This window comes from Hemitrygon akajei, chromosome 22 (genome assembly GCF_048418815.1).
Source record: "Hemitrygon akajei chromosome 22, sHemAka1.3, whole genome shotgun sequence".
Lineage (NCBI taxonomy): Eukaryota > Metazoa > Chordata > Chondrichthyes > Myliobatiformes > Dasyatidae > Hemitrygon > Hemitrygon akajei.
In genome coordinates, this window is record NC_133145.1 from 41,879,397 (window position 1) to 41,898,623 (window position 19,227).

General features: G+C 38.1%; 1 protein-coding gene across 2 annotated transcripts in view; it reads right to left on the minus strand.

Moving 5' to 3' along the window:
- lrrc45 (leucine rich repeat containing 45) overlaps nucleotides 1–19,227 on the minus strand; it is a 71,038-nt gene that overhangs the window by 12,900 nt on the left and 38,911 nt on the right. For both annotated transcript variants that reach the window (XM_073026101.1, XM_073026102.1), the window contains exons 10-16: nucleotides 18,999–19,134; nucleotides 18,266–18,343; nucleotides 15,426–15,537; nucleotides 13,425–13,495; nucleotides 11,568–11,660; nucleotides 9,125–9,217; nucleotides 6,219–6,392 (exon numbers count right to left, since the gene is read on the minus strand). In XM_073026101.1, the coding sequence (XP_072882202.1) occupies nucleotides 6,219–6,392; nucleotides 9,125–9,217; nucleotides 11,568–11,660; nucleotides 13,425–13,495; nucleotides 15,426–15,537; nucleotides 18,266–18,343; nucleotides 18,999–19,134 (757 nt within the window). The remainder of the gene's footprint in view (nucleotides 1–6,218; nucleotides 6,393–9,124; nucleotides 9,218–11,567; nucleotides 11,661–13,424; nucleotides 13,496–15,425; nucleotides 15,538–18,265; nucleotides 18,344–18,998; nucleotides 19,135–19,227) is intronic.

Sequence of the window (19,227 nt, forward strand, 5' to 3'; positions counted from 1 at the left end):
CCTGCCATTATCTGAGGGTCCATGGACCACAAGTTGGGAACTCCTGATTCAGAAGGTAGTACTTTAGTCCATTAGGTCAGAATCAGGTTTATTATCACTGGCATACGTCATGAAATTTGTTATCTTTGCGGCAGCAGTACAATGCAATACATAACAATACTGGTGAGAAAAAAGTAAATGAATTACAGTAAGTATCCTTCATGGTTTCAACGTCCACTTAGGAATTGATGGCAGAGGGGAAGAAGCTGTTCCTGAATCTCAGTGTGTGCCTTCAGGCTTCTGTACCTCCTACCTGATAGTAACAATGAGAAGAAGGCATGTCCTGGGTGATGGGGGTCGTTAATGATTAACGCCACTTTTCTGAGACACCACTTCCCGTTCCTTGAAGAGGTCTTGGATATGACAGAGGCTAGTGCCCAAGATGGAGCTGAGTAATTTTGCAACTTTCTGTAGCTTCTTGTGATCCTGTACAGCAGCACCACCCACTCACCCCCATATCAGACAGTGATCCAGCCTGTCAAGAAGCTCTTCACGGTACATCTGCAGAAGTTTTTGAGTGTCTTGGGTGACAAACCAAATCTCCTCAAACTCTTAATGAAATATAGTCACTGTCTTGCCTTCTTCACAATTGCATCAATACGTTGGGACCAGGTTAGATTCACAGATCTTGATACCCAGGAACCTGAACTGGCTCAATCTCTCCTCTTCTGATCCCTCTAAGAGGATTGGTTCATGAACCCTCATCCTATCCTTTCTGAAGTCCACAATCAACTCTTTGGTCTCACTGATGTTGAGTGTAAGTGCAAGGTTGTTTCTGCAGCACCACTTAACTAGCTGGTATATCTCACTCCTGTATGCCCTCTCATTTCCATCTGAGATTCTGCCAAAAATGGTTGCAGGGAGAAAGTGCACAGGCAGCAAGTAAAGTCAGGATATGTGGCAGCAGCTCCAACCTCTGCACCTACGAGTTTTAATAATTTGGTATACTATTTCAGGTCCTTTACATGGACCTAGAATTGTCCTTTCCTCTACTGACTTCCTTTCATTATTTGTTTCCTGATTCATTTATCTATTCAAAATACTTTACCATTTTTATACCTCAGTATTTGGATGCCATTGTGTCATTTGGGGACACCACAACTAAGAAATAGAGCATGGCTTATAGCAGTTAAAAATGGCACTCCAATTAAACACTAACCTCTGCATATTCTGCAGCTTTTGAACATGAAATCTGTTTTTCAGCAATAATACCCCATTCAGTGGGGCACTGGAGCAGCTTCATTCTCTGAAACCTGATTTGATGATTTGAACCATTATCTTCTAAGTTTTTTGGGCTGCTTCCCCTACACTTACTTTTCGTTTTGCAACTTGCCTAGTATAATTTGAAACAATTAGGTTTATGCTTCATGCTATATTTAACTAAAGTCAGCTGAATTCCATCTTAATTTCTTCCTTGATTATGGAAGTTAATTTTCTGTAAAGTTTTGTGTCACGTACCCCAAAACAGAATTTCATATGGCAATTTTAGAACTAGCAGCTGTCAATGGATGGAAAAATCCTTCAAGTGCTTGTATCCCTCACACTGGGGCTTGTATAAAAACCAGGCTCGTGAGCTAACTCTGCTAACAGCCTCGTGACTCAGTGGTGAGAAGGCCACCTTCTATGGAACACATGTCTAGGGTCAGTATGATTTGGGATTCAATCAAACAGGACAGTTGGGATGTTTCAATTAAGGAAGAACATTGATTGCAGCGAATGCAATTTAAATATTGTTCACACATACTTATCAGTCGACAAGAAATAAAAGATCGTACACTACACCAGCATAAAATTATAAAGGAATTATATTTACCAGTTTTCAACTTTAACAGGAAAAGGAAAGTAAAAGGGCCCATTTCAGTTAAACCAGTCCAATTTGCACATAGATGCTGGAGCATTTTTCTGAGATAGTTAGGTGTATCACTGTACTTGTGTGCGGAACCCATGTTCTGCGTGAAAGACCCTAGCCACAGTTTGAACTTCCCTCGAAGACCATCTCGAATGAAATGGCTAACTCTGGAGTACTGGCACTTCCTCCTGGGAACCATTCATCTGCACAAAGCCCCTCATACAACAGGTCTCTCCTTTGAACAGCATTCGCCGGCATCTTTCCTTGTGCCCTGTTCCGTAGCTCCTGCCAAAAAACCCCAAACCAGACTACTGTCCTTCAGAAAACTGATCCCACCCAGCCCTCTGGAATGTTCCATGGCATCCCACTGGGCAAAAAGTTGCAACATGTACCAAGACAATCCTGATTGGCTGATACAACATTCCTCAGTTGGACAACATGGCTCATCTTTAGCTGAAGCCAAAATATTCTTACACACTGCTTTACAGAAAACTGATAAAATAAAATACCTCTCAACATAGCAGAAATCTTAACCAAGGCATTACATTCTCCACCTCCCAAAAATAGTCATGTCCTTGGGCACCCTCCCAAGACTATGGTCAACACGCTCCTAGAAGATAGCGGCGCGGCTAATGTAGATGAACTGAACACACTGATGAGGGAGAGGGAGAAATGGAGAGTCTGTCATTGTGCCCAACGCCAGCCCCCTAGGCCTGAGTCGACATAGTATAGAAGTAGTAGTAGTAGTTGTGACTTTGGAACTTACTAAACCAATATTAATAATAGTATTCAAATGAATTTCTTGATTTCAGGACCATTTGTACATGGAAGTAACATATCTCACCATGGGGACTGACATAACACTCTGTTTCCCAGGTGCATCATATACAGCCTATCTGGGGATTTCCTGACTCTCTGAGACCACCTTATCTCATCTTCAGCTTCACCCACTCCTTGTGACTGTTCCTGTCTACTAGGGGATGCCTCCCCTTATCTGACACTCATACCTTCTGGTGACTCAGATTCCCCGGCCACCTAACTGAACTCAGCTTCATCCCCAGTTATATTGGAGCCCAGTATAAGGAGGTGCTGCCAAACATCTTCAACCTCCACTGGTGTTAACAAGGGTCAGCGAGATCTCTCTTGGAATGGGGTGTCTTCTGTCACTCTAGCTACTCCTCCAGACATGACCGGTTTAAACAGGGTGTACCATACAGTTCCTTGTTTGTGCTCACAATTCTGATTAGGAGGAACTTGCACCTTCTCAAAAGCAGCTCTGAACACCGGGTGAATGGACAAGGTTTGTTTAAAAAAAATTCTCCCCATTTCTCTTCTTGCATGCTCCTGCGATTCTTCTCACAGTGGGAGTATGTTCCCACAAAAATTGAAGCTTCACCTTTTTCAACCAGATCTGAGCACACCAGCATGGTGTATCAAGAGTCTCATTTACTGTTCTGCATCTGCTTTTGAAAACTCCAGTTTCAACAAGTAACCATCATACTACTAATCATCAACACTAAGCGCCCAAATCTCAAGGGCATCAAGTGGCGTCAATGGTAAATGCATCAAATACTGGTTATAAAAGGATCTATAAAGTAAAATAACTTGAGAACCTGTGTCAAGTATGGCTCTAGCACAAAAAACTTCAATCTGTATGGATGCATCAGAACTTGGAACCACTAAACCTTCAGGAACAGTGTTTTGCTCTTTAGTATTTCCCTTGATACACTGATTATAATGCATTCTCTCTGAGACACTAGCCCATTCCTTTACTGGGTGTCTCTGTATTTTTGCTTCTTCTCTGATTAATTTTTCAAAGATTTTCCTGTCCCTCACAGTCTTGCTTGAAATGTCCACCTTCTTCACAATTTTTACAGAAAATACCAGTCACTTCTCTCGTCAAAAAACGCTTCTCATCAGCGTTCCTTTGCTTAAATAGTCCCACAGGTGGGTCGGGTTATCCAATGGATGTACCTTGTTTAGCTGAAAAATCAGCAGACATCCATCGATTCAGCTCAGCTTGAAGGCTTTTCACCTCATTCCTCAAAAGCTCTATCTCTGTAGCATTGGGGTCACTTTAGCAGCAGAGGCTACCACTGAAGACATTTTCTCAGCTTTTGGAAAAGTTTTGCTTCTCATTCATGTTTTCCTCCTCTCTAACTTCTCTGAGTAACTTGGTAAGAGAAGGAGGAGGGCGCATCTTGTGGGTCATTCGAATACATAGAGCAATTACATCATGTAGCAGAGCACCCTTCACAACTTGCTCCATCTTCAAGCAAATTTTCAGTCAGCTGAATGCCCCTTTGTGGCAAAACAATGCAGCAGTTTCTCCAATATGGAAAGGTAGGCTTCCTCCTGGAATGTGTGCATAAACTTAATTCAAATTTCAGCAATGCCAAAAGAATCTATGTAGTTAGCTTACATCAGCTGCTGGACCCTTTAAATTCTCTACCAGTCTGTTTTTCATATTATGAGTACTGCTATTCATCCAGTAACTGAGATGTCTGCTCAGCCCATGATAACTATGGCTCTATGGAGGTACACTTTGGCATTTATCAGTCAGTGATGTAATAGTCAAAACCAGCTCAGAACTTTAATCAATAGCTGAAGGACCTGTTAGACCTCTGACATCAGACTACTGCTTTCCCTCACTTCACAGAAATGAGATAAATTTGTCTTTAAAGTCTTCACCCTCAGCTACATCCCCCCCCCCCAATAATATGGACTGCCCATCGCCTTGCCTCTACTGGCATCACTAACTTAACTTCAACTTCAGTCACATCACTGGTAGTCTCGACTAGCACTACATCCTTACCAGCTGATTGGTCAAAACGGCATTCAATCAGCATAACTTTCCCCAATACTTTTATAGAACTAAGTAGCAGTTCATCAGGAATTTGAATATCCACCCCACTCAGAATCCAAGCATTACTTATGGATACCCTCTTCATACTTCACCAAACCTTAATCCCCATGGCATCCATAATGAAGTACCTTAATTATGACACACCTCACATTCCACAAACACTAGGTTAAACACTGGCTTAAACACACAAAGAAACTGCTTATTCAATACTTAAATGACATTCACACAGCATCTGATACCTGGATGAGCACCCCACAAATGTAACCCTCTCACTGGGCTTCAAATACAAACTTAACTCATTAGCTACCTCTGCTAACATCCACATGACTCAGCTTTCATAAACAGTATGTCTTAAGCTCTGTATGATTTGGGGTTCAACGAAACAGGGCAGTGGGATGTTCCAATTAAAGAACATTGATAGTAGCGAATGCTGTGTAAATACTGCTCACACACAATTATCAGTTGTCAAGAAATGACAGATCGTATACCAGCAAAAAATTATAAAGGAAGTATATTTACCAGTTTAACATTATCAGTTAACTGGAAAAGAAAAGGAAGAGAAAAGGGCCCATTACAGTCAAACCAGTCCAATGTGCATATAAATGTTGGAACTCATTTCTGAAGTAGTTGGCTGTATCACTGTACTCATGCGCTGAACCTGTGTTCTGTGTGAAAGACCCCAGCCACAGTTCGAACTCCCCTCGAAGACCATCTTGAATGAACTGCTAACTCTAGAGTATTGGTACTTCCTCCTTGGAACCATTCATCAGCACAAAGCCCTTCATACAACAGGGTCTCTCCTTCAAACGGCATTCGGATTCGCCAGGCATCTTCCCTTGTGCCCTGCTCCGCAACTCCCGCCAAAAGACCCCAAACCAGACTACTGTCCTTCAGAAATCTGATCCCACCCAGCTCTCTGGAATTTTCCATGGCATCCCACTGGGCAGAAAGTTACAACATATATCAAGACAATCCTGATTGGCTGACACAACATTCCTAAGTTGGACAACGTTGCTCCTCGTCTTTAGTTGAAGCCAAAACACTCTTACTAGCAGGACACACTACTTTTACACAAAACTGCTAAAATACCTCACAACATAGCAGTAGAAATCTTAACCTGTGCATTACATATATTAAAAAGTTAGTGGAGGATAATTTTTTAAAAAACTAGTTATGAGACAAATGTATTGCACACTTAATAAGAGCTTTCTATTGTAAATTAAATTATTGTTAATAATGTACAAATTTGCTTTGCAAACAAGTCATAACATTAATACCAAATTCCACCTACATGTTAGAAAGTGAATAAGTAAAAAATGGTAAATTCTTTAGTTTTAAATAATGCCTTTGTGTCACATCTGTTTCAATTTTAGTTATTAAATGCACAATAAATCATTATCTTAAATTTCATTTCACAATGCTGGAGAAAAGGAGGAAATGATAATTAATCAGGATTCAAGGTACCTGATGTAGTTCTTCCAGTCGGCGTTTTAAACCTTCAATTTCAAAAACATGCTTGTTATTCTTTCCTTGCAACTCAGTGATCGTTTGCTTTTGGGAATTGTAGCGATTCTGGAATTCATCACGTGACTGAGCAATGTGATGAAGCTTCTCTTCCAAGTGGACTATTTTCTGTTGCTAAATGCAGCAAAATTGAGGAGCAATGAAGAAAAAAACCGTACATTGCTAAATATAAATTATGGCATTGAACACATTTCTTTCAGATATTGAGTTTCTACAAATATCTTTGAGCCGTTGTTGCCTCCCACAAAAATTATTTTTACTGACATAACATTAGCCATTTTCCTGCAACCTCATAATAGCATTAACTGTGTGTACAGTTTTTAAAAACTGGCATACTCTCTTCCTTCACTTGAAAGCTACAGACCTTTGGATTCTGAGTAGTAAATTATATTTATGTTTCTCATCAGCCGTAAAGTTGATGTACTGGATGGAGTAGATTCTGTGGGTCTCATGCACTTTCATGGTCTTACATCTATTGTACCAGTTAAACTACAAGTCTAATTTAATAATTTGGAACTCAGGGTAGGCTGAATGAACTGATAAAGTACTTATCTACAAACGTAATTCGTATACATGACAGCATGAAAATATGAAAGTGAAACACTTGGTTTCTACTAAAAGGAAACTTTATACTGCAGATACTGGAAATCTGGAGCAATGCTAAAAGAGAATTGGAATAACTCAGATGGTTATTCAGCATCTGTGGAAGGAAATGGACAGTATTTTTGGTGCAGACCTTTCATTAGGACAGGAGAGGGGAGGGGGAGGGAGAGGGAGAAATTATTAAAAAGGATGGTGGGAGGGATAGAGCAAGAGCTGCTAGATGATAGGTGGATCCAGATAAAGAGGGGAGAGGGGGAAAGAGCTGGAATGATGCAAGAAGATGAGAGGTGGCAGATGGAAGTGACAAAGGTCTGAAGATGATGGAATCTGAAGGGAAAGGATGTAGACTATAGAATAAAGGGAAGAAGTTGGAGGGGAACCAGTGAGTGACAGGCAGGTGAAGTGGGTGGGGGAGAGAGAAGAGAAAGGATGAGGAGCAGTGGTATTAGGGAATAGAGGGAAGGGACAGAGGGAGAATAGTTACCTAAAGTTACAGAAATTGATGTTCAAGTGTATAAAAGCAAAGAAGCACTGCAGGATCACTAGGAATCTTATGTACAATGAGAACAGTGTACTGTACACTTAATTTTAGGTAGGTTCTAAAACTGAGGAGCCAAGATTTATTTTGTTTTTATTTTGGATGGGTAATTACAGTTACAAAGGTACAAGACTAACTAGGTTGACTAACTAGTAATCTGGTTGTGGAAAATTTCTTAAGTAATGATCACTTGTACTCATCGGTGAGACGGGAACAAGACTGCAAACATTTATTGTTATGACAAGATTAATGAAATAGGCTTGCCAAAGTGTACTTACAAATTGAAAATCTTTAATGTTTCTAAAATTAATTGATTATAAAAGACAATAAATAGAAGGGTTAGGGTCAAAAAAATAGCACCAATACTCTTTAATGATATTAAATAATTGGATGTAATATTTGAATTTTTAAAAAGCTTTTGCTGAAGTCCCACACAGGAAATTGATCAACAAAATTAGAGGACTTGATTTGGGGTAATATAAACTGACAATGACTGAGAATTGATCATCAGGCATAAAGCAAAGTGTCTGAAAAAATGGATTAGGCTGGTAGACTGTGACTAGTAGGTTACCACAAGGACTGGTATACAGGGATTTGGCAGGACTGTGCCTTGTTTTGGCCTCTTTACCCAAGGAAGGATGTACTTGAAACAGGAAGAGCAGTGAAGGTTCACTTGATTGACTGTAGGCGTGGTGGGTTTGCCATATGAGGAGTGATTGATAAACTAAACCTATATTTTCTGGAATTTCAGAGAACAAATGTAAATCTCAGTACAACTTACAAAATTCTTATGGGTCTTAGTAAGCTAGATGCAAGTAGGAAGATTCCCTTCACTGAGAAGCTTGGGCCAGAGGAAAGTAAGTGGTAAATGGAAGTAAAGTTATGCAAAGGGTGATAAATTTTTCTCTACCCTGTAGAGCTCTGAAGTCATTGAGTTCCTTCAAAGCAAAGTTCAATAGATTTCTAGATATAAAAAGCATCAAGAGATATGGGCATAGTGCAGTGAAAATAGTTCCAAGGCAGAGATTAGCCATGACCTTGAAGAACTGCAGAGAACACATGAAGAGCTGTTTGGCAAATTCCTTCTCTTATTTCTTATACTCGAATGTTTTGCTAACTAGAGTCAAAACTCAGATTAGTATTGATTACTGTAAAAGTAAGCTGGCAATAAACTCTTTGGACCTTTGTTCCCATAGGCTTTCTGGGCTGGTTGACTTTATAAACTTTTATGCATATATTTTTGATATAACTGATCACAGAAAACCGGCTTCTGATACTATCCATTCAGTAATTTGTCCTCAGGCCTCCTCATTATAATATCTCCTTCACTTAGTCCTGTTGCGTGATTGTTACCCTTTCTATATATAAACTGACATCACTTGAATAGAGGCACTTCATAAATAATTGGCATATGATCACCCAAGTCTAAATTAATTACTCAGAAATTAATGTAGCTACTATCAACATTAAACATACTCAAAGGCTTTTTTGGGGGGAAATTCCCAAAATGCCATGACAGTAGGATGAGGGTACAGGATGGTGGAAGATCTGCAGGTATGAAAGAGAGGTCAATTAATGAGGGGGAAGTAAGGGCAGTTTGGTACAAAGAAAGGAAGAGGGGAAGGAGAGAATTAGAAATGTAAAAATGTAGAAACTTGACAAAGTCCACAGAGTTTTGAATAAAGATTATTTTTTCATTTATTACCTCTTCCAATCGTGCTTGGTTCCTTGCCTTAATTTGCTCCTCTTCAGCTTGTGCTCGATCAGTTATGGCAGCTGCCTTCGTCCGGCTTAGGTCCTGTTTCAAACGGGGAAAGGGGGGGATCAAGAATTGTTAAGCAACACCATATTTTCTTACAAAGAACTTTAACAGGTATTTAAATGACAACCCATTTTCCTAAAATTATTCTGCAATATCAAGATCACCAGAGCTCGGAATGATTAACAACATAGATGATCAAGTGGTCACAACTGGAGTAGTCATCCCAGTCCTGATGAAGGGTCTCGGCCCGAAATGTCGACAGTGCTTCTCCTCATAGATGCTGCCTGGCCTGCTGTGTTCCACCAGCATTTTGTGTGTGTTGCTTGAATTTCCAGCATCTGCAGATTTCCTTGTGATCCCATTAACTTGTGGGGTTACAGGAGATTAGCGAAATAAGACAATTTACTATAATTTTAACAATGCCTCATATTATTACTTGCCTTACAAGAAACCCTACTTAAAGAGATGAGAAATAGCATGGATGTTTATAATAATATTAATCACTCAATTCATTTACTAGATATTAACTCAAATATTTCAATGCATTCAAGTACAAAAGAATCAACAAAAATATCTAACCTATCCTGTGAAAATCTGACATTTAGTGACTTCACGATCTTCTGAAGGACTCAGCAGACATAACTCACGCATGCAGTACAGCACCTTTAAATGGATGAAGATACATCACTATGGCTGAAAGAGAGGGAGGATGGGAGGACTCCAAGCCAGTTTGAAATGCTGGGGAATGAAACTTTCTCTACCCAGCATCTTATTAGTGAATGTACAGTCACTGGAAATCAAGATTGAGGACCTAAGGACAACATTGCTGTACTGGAGGGAAATGAGGGATTGCTGAGTTCTGTGCTTCATAGAGATTTAGCTCACTCTAGACACACTGGTAAGACCCAACGGCTTCAACCAAATTGTTGTCCGGGGCTTCAATATGACTTGTTTTGAAGAAATCTTTGCCCAATTATTATCATCATCATATCACTTGCACCACCAGGGGTCCCAATACACTCAATCACTGCTACACTATGAATAACAAATGCCTGCAATTCCATGCCCAGAATGCATTTTGGGAAATCTGATCACTTGGCTGTACTCCTCTGGCCAGCACACAGGCAGAACCTAAAGAGCAAGGCTCCAGAGATAAGGATAACAAGGAGGTGGTCAAGTGAGGCAGAGCAGCGGCTAAAGGATTGCTTTTTGTTGGTGGACTGGGCCGAGTTCATGGACTCAGAGGATCCTGTGTGAAAATACACCAAAGTTGTCACAGACTTCAAAAAACAGTTGTAGACTAGTGTGTCCCCACAAAATTATGCAGAATCTTCCCTAACCAGAAGTCCTGGATGAAGAATCAGATCCACAATCTGCTGAGGGTCAGATCAGTGGCATTCAGTTCTGGTGACCAAGAAGTCCAGGTATGATCTCCAGAAAGCCATCTCACATGTGAAGTGGAAATTTTAGACCAAACTTGAATGACATTCAGCCAATTAAGACCATGTTGACTCTGAATAACAGACCCCAAGATCTATTCTCTCTCACATCCTCATTACGAATCATTGATTTGCACTACCTCCCAACCATTTAGGGTAACTTACAGTAGTTAATTAACCTACCAACCAGCACAATATTAGAATGTGTGTGGAAACTGAATTACCCAGAAAACTCATACAGTGATAGAAGAAATGTGCAGATACTGCAGGAAGTTAGAATTAACTACATCTCTGCATTCGAGATGGATTGATTCATTTGCATCTCTTTACACATCTCTTCTTCTTAGTTACTGTCTCAGGCATAAAAAGTTGCTTTCACTCCTTTTCGAAGTAATGGAAGAGATCTGTGTGTAAATTCTTGTAACATGTAGCAAATGTTACACACCAATTACCTCATGGTTTTATTGCAGCAAAGTCTTGGCTCAATGGCAAGTGGTTCAAAGCAATTGGAGACTATGCTTTTTCACAAAGACTTCTAAAGGAGGAATGACAGGTTTTCTGGGGTGGAGAGATAGCTGCATCATCTTCAACATTGCTGTGCAGCCCTGTGTATTTGTTTTGTATTATTCATTTATTAATTGCCACCAAAAGCCAGTTTTGTTCTGTGGATCTATCTTTTGTGAAGAATTCTGACTCAAATTCTTTTAAATTCTCATCCTTAAATCATTCCATAAGCACTACTCAAGATTTTTATTATTCATTTGAGAATTTCATAGTATTACAAATTTATGAGCAGATATAAAGAAAGGAAATATAAGCAATTATATAGCACTTTTCGTAACTTTACAATTACCCTCATAAGCTGAGGTGAAGTTATTGCTTATAATTTATTATAATAGTATCTACCTTAATTGTTTCATGCATACTCAACAACTGTGCTCACTCACTTCTTCCAGATGAAGTTTAATGTTTTCAAGTTTGTGAATTCTTTCTTGAAGTGCTCGCTGTGTCTCCTCCAAGTATTGTTTCATGTGGTCCATCTGATAACATTAAAAAAGTAATCAAATAATCCTTGATCTGACATTTTGTCTTTGGTTGCTAATCCTTAACAGGTGCTGGAGTAAGTAATGTTCTTTGTACTTCCCCAACATCGAATTTCTTTTATTATTACTGGATATCAGAATTGAAATGCAATAGGTGGCTAGTAATCTAGCATCTGTTTATGGTGATGACATAAGATGAATTTTTATACCTTGTTTATATTTCAAGTATTGCTGCATTTAAAATTTACAGAATATTAATGAGGTCATATTTTTGTCTTTCTTGTAAACTTGCAAATAAAAAGCACTATTGTTTAAAATTGTACAATTTTCTCTTCAATACTTTATAAGAACATGATTAAAATCTCAGAACCTAAACAAGTACAGGCTACCATGAGATTTTAGCTACTTTCAGAATTTCAGATCTATTTTACATTAACTTCTGTCTACCCCAGTCTCATTTTTCTCTTCTGTTTCCCATATTTTCCTTGTTATTTTTACTTTTAAGGCAGTATTACACAAATATTCACATTTGCAATTCCTTTTTAAGCTTGAATGTTCAAGTTTGCTTGTAAATGCTTTCTGCTGCCATCTACTGGAAGCCTTATCATATTTCTGTAGTTCAGTGAAACATTGTTATCACCCTAGGCAATTCCTCCGAATTGAGAATGAATCACTTCCATTCCAGTTCTAAAGAATGGAATAAATCTGTATGGATTCTTAAAACGTGGGGTGGACATTGCACACTAGAGACAACATCATCTTATCAGAACAAGGTCTTGGTTCAATGGCAGAGAGGTCCAATATCATCAGAGACCATATTCTTCTGCACAAACTTCAACAAAAGGAATGACCAGTATTCCACAACATGTTTTTCCCCCTCTGAGTTGAAAGAAAATTGAACATTTCTAAACTTAAACTTGTCTTATAAGGTGTATGTTATATTCTGCTGAACAGAGACAGCATCTCAAATTTTCCTTTTCCTCACCACATTCATCCTTTTCCACTTTCCACCCCTCTTCCCTGATCCTGAAGGAGGATGGGTGGATTTGGTAAAGTCCCAAGCATCAGTAGCAGTATGGATTAAAAACTGGACCAAAGGCAAGAAACATATCAATGTTTCCCCAATGATCAAGGCTGACATCACTACTTCATTTTAAGAAATGGGTATCTAGGCTAAAATTTCCAAATCTTTGAAAACATAAAGCTTGAACTGTGGTAAATATTGAAGAAAGCAAATGAATGCAAGAAAGATAAATGGTATAGCAAAATAGGCAGATTAGTTATACATGAAATGTAATAACAGACGTGCAATGTGTTGCACTTTGGCTAAAAGACAAACAAGAGAAAATAATTGCACATTTCTAATGCAAGTGTTTGATCAGAAGGATCTGAGTATAAATATATGTATACACCCTTGGAAAAAGCAAATTGCATTATGGAATCCTGGGGTTCATAGTGGCAAAGAGTACAAAGACATAGGAATTACACTATACAATATATCTATTTGGCTCCAACTAGAAAAGTGCATCCAGTACCATTACTATATTTTATAAAGGACCCAAAGGCATTAAAAAGGAGCAAAGAAAGATTTAACAGAATGGTTCAAAGAATGAGAGATTCCAGTGATAAGAATTGATGGGAAAGCCAAGGTATTCTCCATCAGGCAACAAAGGCTGAGAGGCTATTTTACATATACAAGGAGGATACAAAGAAACATTTCTTTGATGAAAGGTTTCAATGTGTAGTTAGAGACCATATTACCTCCCTCTGCCACAAAGCATCTGCATCGTCCAGCATTTGTTTATATCTTTTCTTCTCATCTTCCAGATTCTCTGGCAATGCAAAAAATGACAATGCAATCAGTAACCAAGGACAAGAAAAAATAATCTGTACATGCTGAAGCAACGAGTGCTGGAGAGAGAACTTCCGGGTTTTCCCAATCCACGGCTGGTTGAATCCGCGCATATGGAATCCGCGGATAAGGAAGGCCGACTGTACAGCTAATAAACTTAATCAAGTATTTCTTGCACCCAACACTAATTGTGCAATACTTATATCTCTGGCTCAGTAATTAAACTTCATTCGACACCGTAAAAATGAATGAATAATTGTCTGAAGAGCAATCACCAAATGACAGAACTTTGACAAAACCTGTGAGGGATCAGTTAAATTTTAGGAAATGAAAATTTTCTTTCTTTTTTTTGTGTTCAATTTTTAAAAACAATTGTGACATGAACTGCTGACAGGATCATAGGGGTTTCCCTACTATCCATCTGGGGACATTTATCAGGAATGCTGCTTATGCAGGGCCCTTAGTATTATTAAGGATCCCACCCATCCATCCAACATCCTCTTTGACTTTCTACCATCAGGCAGGACACTACAATGCATAAAAACAAGAACGGTCAGGATGAGAAACAGTTTCTTCACCCAGGCCATTAGGCTCGAACTCCTGGCTGCATCGTATTTGAAGTGTCATTGGTTAATCTGTTCCGTACCTTACAATATTCAATATTAAAGCACATTATAGTTTGTTATTTATGTGAGATTTATCTGTAGATTTTATCCTTAGCTTCATAAATTATCATGTGCTTGTGCTTTACACCCTGGTTCGAAGATACACTGTTTTGTTTCTATTACAAATTATATAGGTTATATATATATGTATGTAGTTAAATGACAATAAACTTCACTTGACCTGCCTTTGATTATATTGGTAGCATCGCTAGAAATGTAGACAGAATCTAAGGAAGGGAGGCTGGTTTCTGTGTATGGTGAGCTGTGTCCACAACTTTCTGCAGTTTCTTGTGGTCTCAGGCAGAGCAGCTGCAATATCATGCTGTGAAGCATCTGGATAGGATGCATTCTGAAACACATCTATAAACATTTCTTAAGCCTTCTGAGGAAGCAGAGGCTTAAGAAATGCATTTCCTTGGCTGTGGCATTTATGTGGTTGGATCAGGAGAGCCCATTGGTGGTGTTCGCTCCTAGGAACTTGAAGCTCTCAACCCTCTCACCTCAGCAACATTGAGCATGAGCACTGCCTCCCTTCCCGTAGACAATGACCAGCTCTTTTGTTTTGCTGATATGGAGGGAAAAATTGTTGTCATGAATATTGAGCCAAACTCTGCACACCTGTTAATTTCTGCATTTATGCTTTGAATGACACAGGTTAGAGGTCTGGATTCACTATTCAAACCAGCAGAGGAGAAATAATTTACTAAGTTGAGGACCTGAATGCACTTCACATCTAATGATCTTCTGCTCTTTTTAAAAAAATGTCTCTCAGGATTGAGGACGACTTACTTGCACTTTGGATTTAAAGTTCTGGGATGGCAGAGGAGGCCAATGTAGCAACTACACACTCCAACACACTTGAGGCAGGGGACGGATCAGAGGGGAGTTGGATAATCTGTAAGGTGGTGCACTCAGAGCTTACACACTCCTGATGAATGGAATTGTGGTCTCAATATCACCTTAAAGACTCATTCTCCATTTTGAGGGGACAGGTAAGAAGCCCAAAAGCCAGTACCAAAATTCCATTAACTATGACACGCGAAACACATACAAAATGCTGGTGGAACACAGCAGGCCAAGCAGCATCTATAGGAAGAAGCACAGTCGACGTTTCGGGCCGAGATGTCCTATAGATGCTGCCTGGCCTGCTGCGTTCCACCAGCAATTTGCACATGTTGCTTCCATTAACTATGGATGGCTGATGAACAATTGTTTATTTCACCAGAAAAGGTAATGTTATATTACCTTCAGTTTGTGCTATTTTCAGTTTCATCTCAGCAGTCACGTTGGCCAGTTCTTGTTTCAGATGGCAGATCTGATCATGCTGACTTTTATTTCGTCGCTCTAATTCATCCACCTATTTGACATGGGTACAAAATTTTATCTGGTACATTTAGGGAAAGGGCAAGTTGACACATCATCAAATAAATCATGTAACCAAGGCTAAACTATAAACCCAATTGGGTCTTTTGTTGTTTATTATAGGTATCTTTAGGATGTTTTAAATATGCTATGCAAAAATACATAATTGTTAGAAAATGTTGATCTGAAATAGATGATAGAGGTTTTAATTCAATGAAGCTAAATCAAAGTGAGACAGCAAATCATTGTTTGTGTATACGACTATGTACGAACATCAGATGTATCCATTCTAAAGTTTTTAAAGTGATGAAGTACAAATGCAATCAAAACAAATACTGGATATCTACTTATATGCTGCATTTCTTCACAAATTTTTATTTTCAATAAGAAGTTACACCACTTCCAAAATATAATTCACTTCTGGAGTTTAAAAGTTGTTTGATGCCACTGTGATTATACTAATAACATCACTGGAAGGAGAAACATGGATTATGTAAGTTCATGGGGAAAAATTATAGTTTTTGTAACAATCCTTTTTAAAAATCGCATTATCTTTGTGACAAGTAGACTACTTCTGAACAACCTATATTTCTGTGTTTCTTTGAGAAGGTTACAGATCTGTTGCACACGGGTGAGGCACTATACATTATCTACCTGAATGTTGGGGAAGCATTTGATAATGAAAATAAATAAAGAAAATAAATCCAAAATAATTATACCCTCTGCAAAATACAAGATTGACACTTAGCTAATAAATAACAGGCAAAGAGGTATCAGAAAAGAAGTTGGCTATCTGTGGAAGGGGACATATTTGAACACATAACAAGCTTTTTATCCCCAATTAAAAGAGACCTGAAATATTCCATGTTTCACATATCCAGATTACTAGTCCGAACAAAATGGTGAATAATTCAAAACACCTCTGGAGACTAGTTCAAAGAACAGATTACAATTGGAACTCTGATATGCAAATCCAAACACAGCAAAATTAGCAAATAGCTTATATTCATTTAGGTAGTAAAACAAGTAATCAAGCTGCATTTGGTGACTAATTTGTTAAAACTTTTAGCTCTGTACTCATGAGAAAAAGAGAATAGCATTCTACAATGATTTATACAGTTACTGGACTCTTAAAAACAAAAGAAATCTTAATTGGGATAATAATTGGAAAAGGTAAGAGATGGAAAAAACAAAACCTTTTAAACATAGAGTTACATGGAGAACTTAAGTTCATAAAAGATATATTGTTATATGCATGGTTCAAAAAATGAGAGGACCAGGGAATGAGAGAACTTCAAGGTACAAGTAAGCAAAAGAAAGCAGAAGATTTAGATCACCTTTATTGCGAATCAGCAGATAAAAGATTTGCAAGGCTAGTGGAAGGGCAAACTCTATTTAAAATAGATGACGAACTCTCTTCAAAAAAAAATAATCAGGAGAACGTGTGCACAAAATGTTGATGGAACTCAGGTTAGGCAATATCTATGGAGAGAAATAGATTTGACGTTTGGGTCAAGACTCCCAGCATTTTGTGTATAGTACTCTGGAGTTCCAGCATCTACAGAATCTCTAGTATATATAAGAAAATATATGATAAATAACTGAAAATCATATCAGTTCTATTATCATGCTCTCTTTTCTTTTTTTAAAATATTGATAAAACTCAGAACAAGAAGGAAAAAAGATCTTCAGACAGAAGAAAAATGGAACATAAAGCATCAAGGCCCAGATTAGTTGGTGCCATCAGTTTTTATCATTGAGGAAATGTAAGTAAATCATGGGCAGTATTATCATATCTACAAAATGTTTTAAAATTAATTCATCCATCAACTGCTTCTGTGCTATATAAAACTTTATGGCTCTAAATATGATCTAAATTAATTCAAGATTCAAAGAAAATGCACAGCTGGTACAAAGAACCATGACATAATTTATGGATGTGAGGCACAAAGACAAACTCTGAAATTCCTAAGTTTTAAGTCAATTTTAAATGTTTAATGATCAAATTAGTATATAGCAACACAAAAGCCAGGCATCCAAAATTTCAGATTCTTGAGCCAGATGTGAAAGTTTGAAGACTGCGTTAGTAATTATCACAAAACTCCTACTTGATGCGAAAAAAAACTACTGTAATTCATTAATATTCTTCCAGGTAGGAAATTTGCCTATCATTGTAGTCAATGCACAACTGCTCTCCAAACTAACCTTGTATTCTATTTTGTTCATAAAGAAAAAAAGTAGGGATAAATAACGATGCTGTTGCCAGTGATATGTACCTCTGAACAAAACAAAGTAGTTTGAGAGGTAGAGAAAGAAAGGCAGCATGAATAATACGGTACTACTTTGTTGTTCTTTGTTGTGTAAATTACAAGCTCTAAGTTATTGCACACCAGTTTTGTAATTTCACCACATACCAGTTGTTCATATCAAAATTAATTCCAAACTTTGTGATTTTTGAGGAATTGCTTAATTATTATAGGAAAAAACATCAATAGTATTTATTTACATGTGCAGGTATTGGAGCAAACACATCAATCCAGTTTAAAGTAATGAGCATTTACGAGAATGAACCAATTATAGTGACCAGTAAAGTTAAGTTAAAGTCACTAAGGGATTTTGTTATGTTATAATGAACAAGACATTTCATATCAGATCTAATTTGTGAGCCCAGTTCATTGTCAGTATCTAGAGACACAATATAACAATGGAGAAACCAGTACTACCTTGTTTTTGAGCTCCAGGTTTTTCCCATTTGCTGCATTTATTTCTCTGGTCAACTTTGCCTCTTGTTTACAAGCTTCCTGATAATGAAGAAAAACACATTTCTTCAGTATCCAAATAATTTAGTAAACAGGAACAAATACATCATTGGTTTAATTTTCTGTGTTGTCATCTTTACTGTTCTTTATAAGCTAGGCTGCCAAGTATCTGGTATCATACATAGAACTCACACTGCCCAGTGATCAATGAAAATGCCTATAAATTATGTATAATCTCAATTAGCAAATTAAAAGTAGTATTTTACTTGGAACAGACATTGGTTTAGGCTGTCCATTTCCAATACAGGAGCTTGGAACAAGAACAGTTACAAGATAATTAGGTATTCCATCAGTAGGTAGTAAATCTTTTGCTACTTACAGTACCCAAATAATTTAAAAATGTTTCTGAATATTAATTCTAATATATCCCAGCTTTGACACGAGATGAGGCTCCATAGTTGCCTTGACTTTTGTCAAAGATTGTCAGTATTCTAAGGGCCGGAGCCTCAATGGTACAATGCCAGAGGGTTTTAAAACCATACACAGCTTATTTGTCATGAACTACTGCCTACCTACACTTCCCTAGTCTGGATGCAGACGTCCAAATGGGCTTGCAACCCTTGCAAATGAGTGGTGTACAGTGAGGTGTTGCACACCAATGAATGCTTTTTGTAGAAAGATGCAAAAATATCATTACCTCTCGCTCATTTTTACGCTCCTTCGAATGATTCTCTTTCAACTCATTATTTTCCATTCTTGCCTTCTCTAAGAGCTCTTTTAGGTCATTTGCCTTTTGTTCTGATAGTGCTAAAGCAGCTTCTGACATTTGTACTCTAGAACAAAATAAAACGAAAACCTACTGACAACATCTTCAAACGGGTGCAGAAAAATTATATAGATTTGTTAAGCAACCAGATAGGCATTAG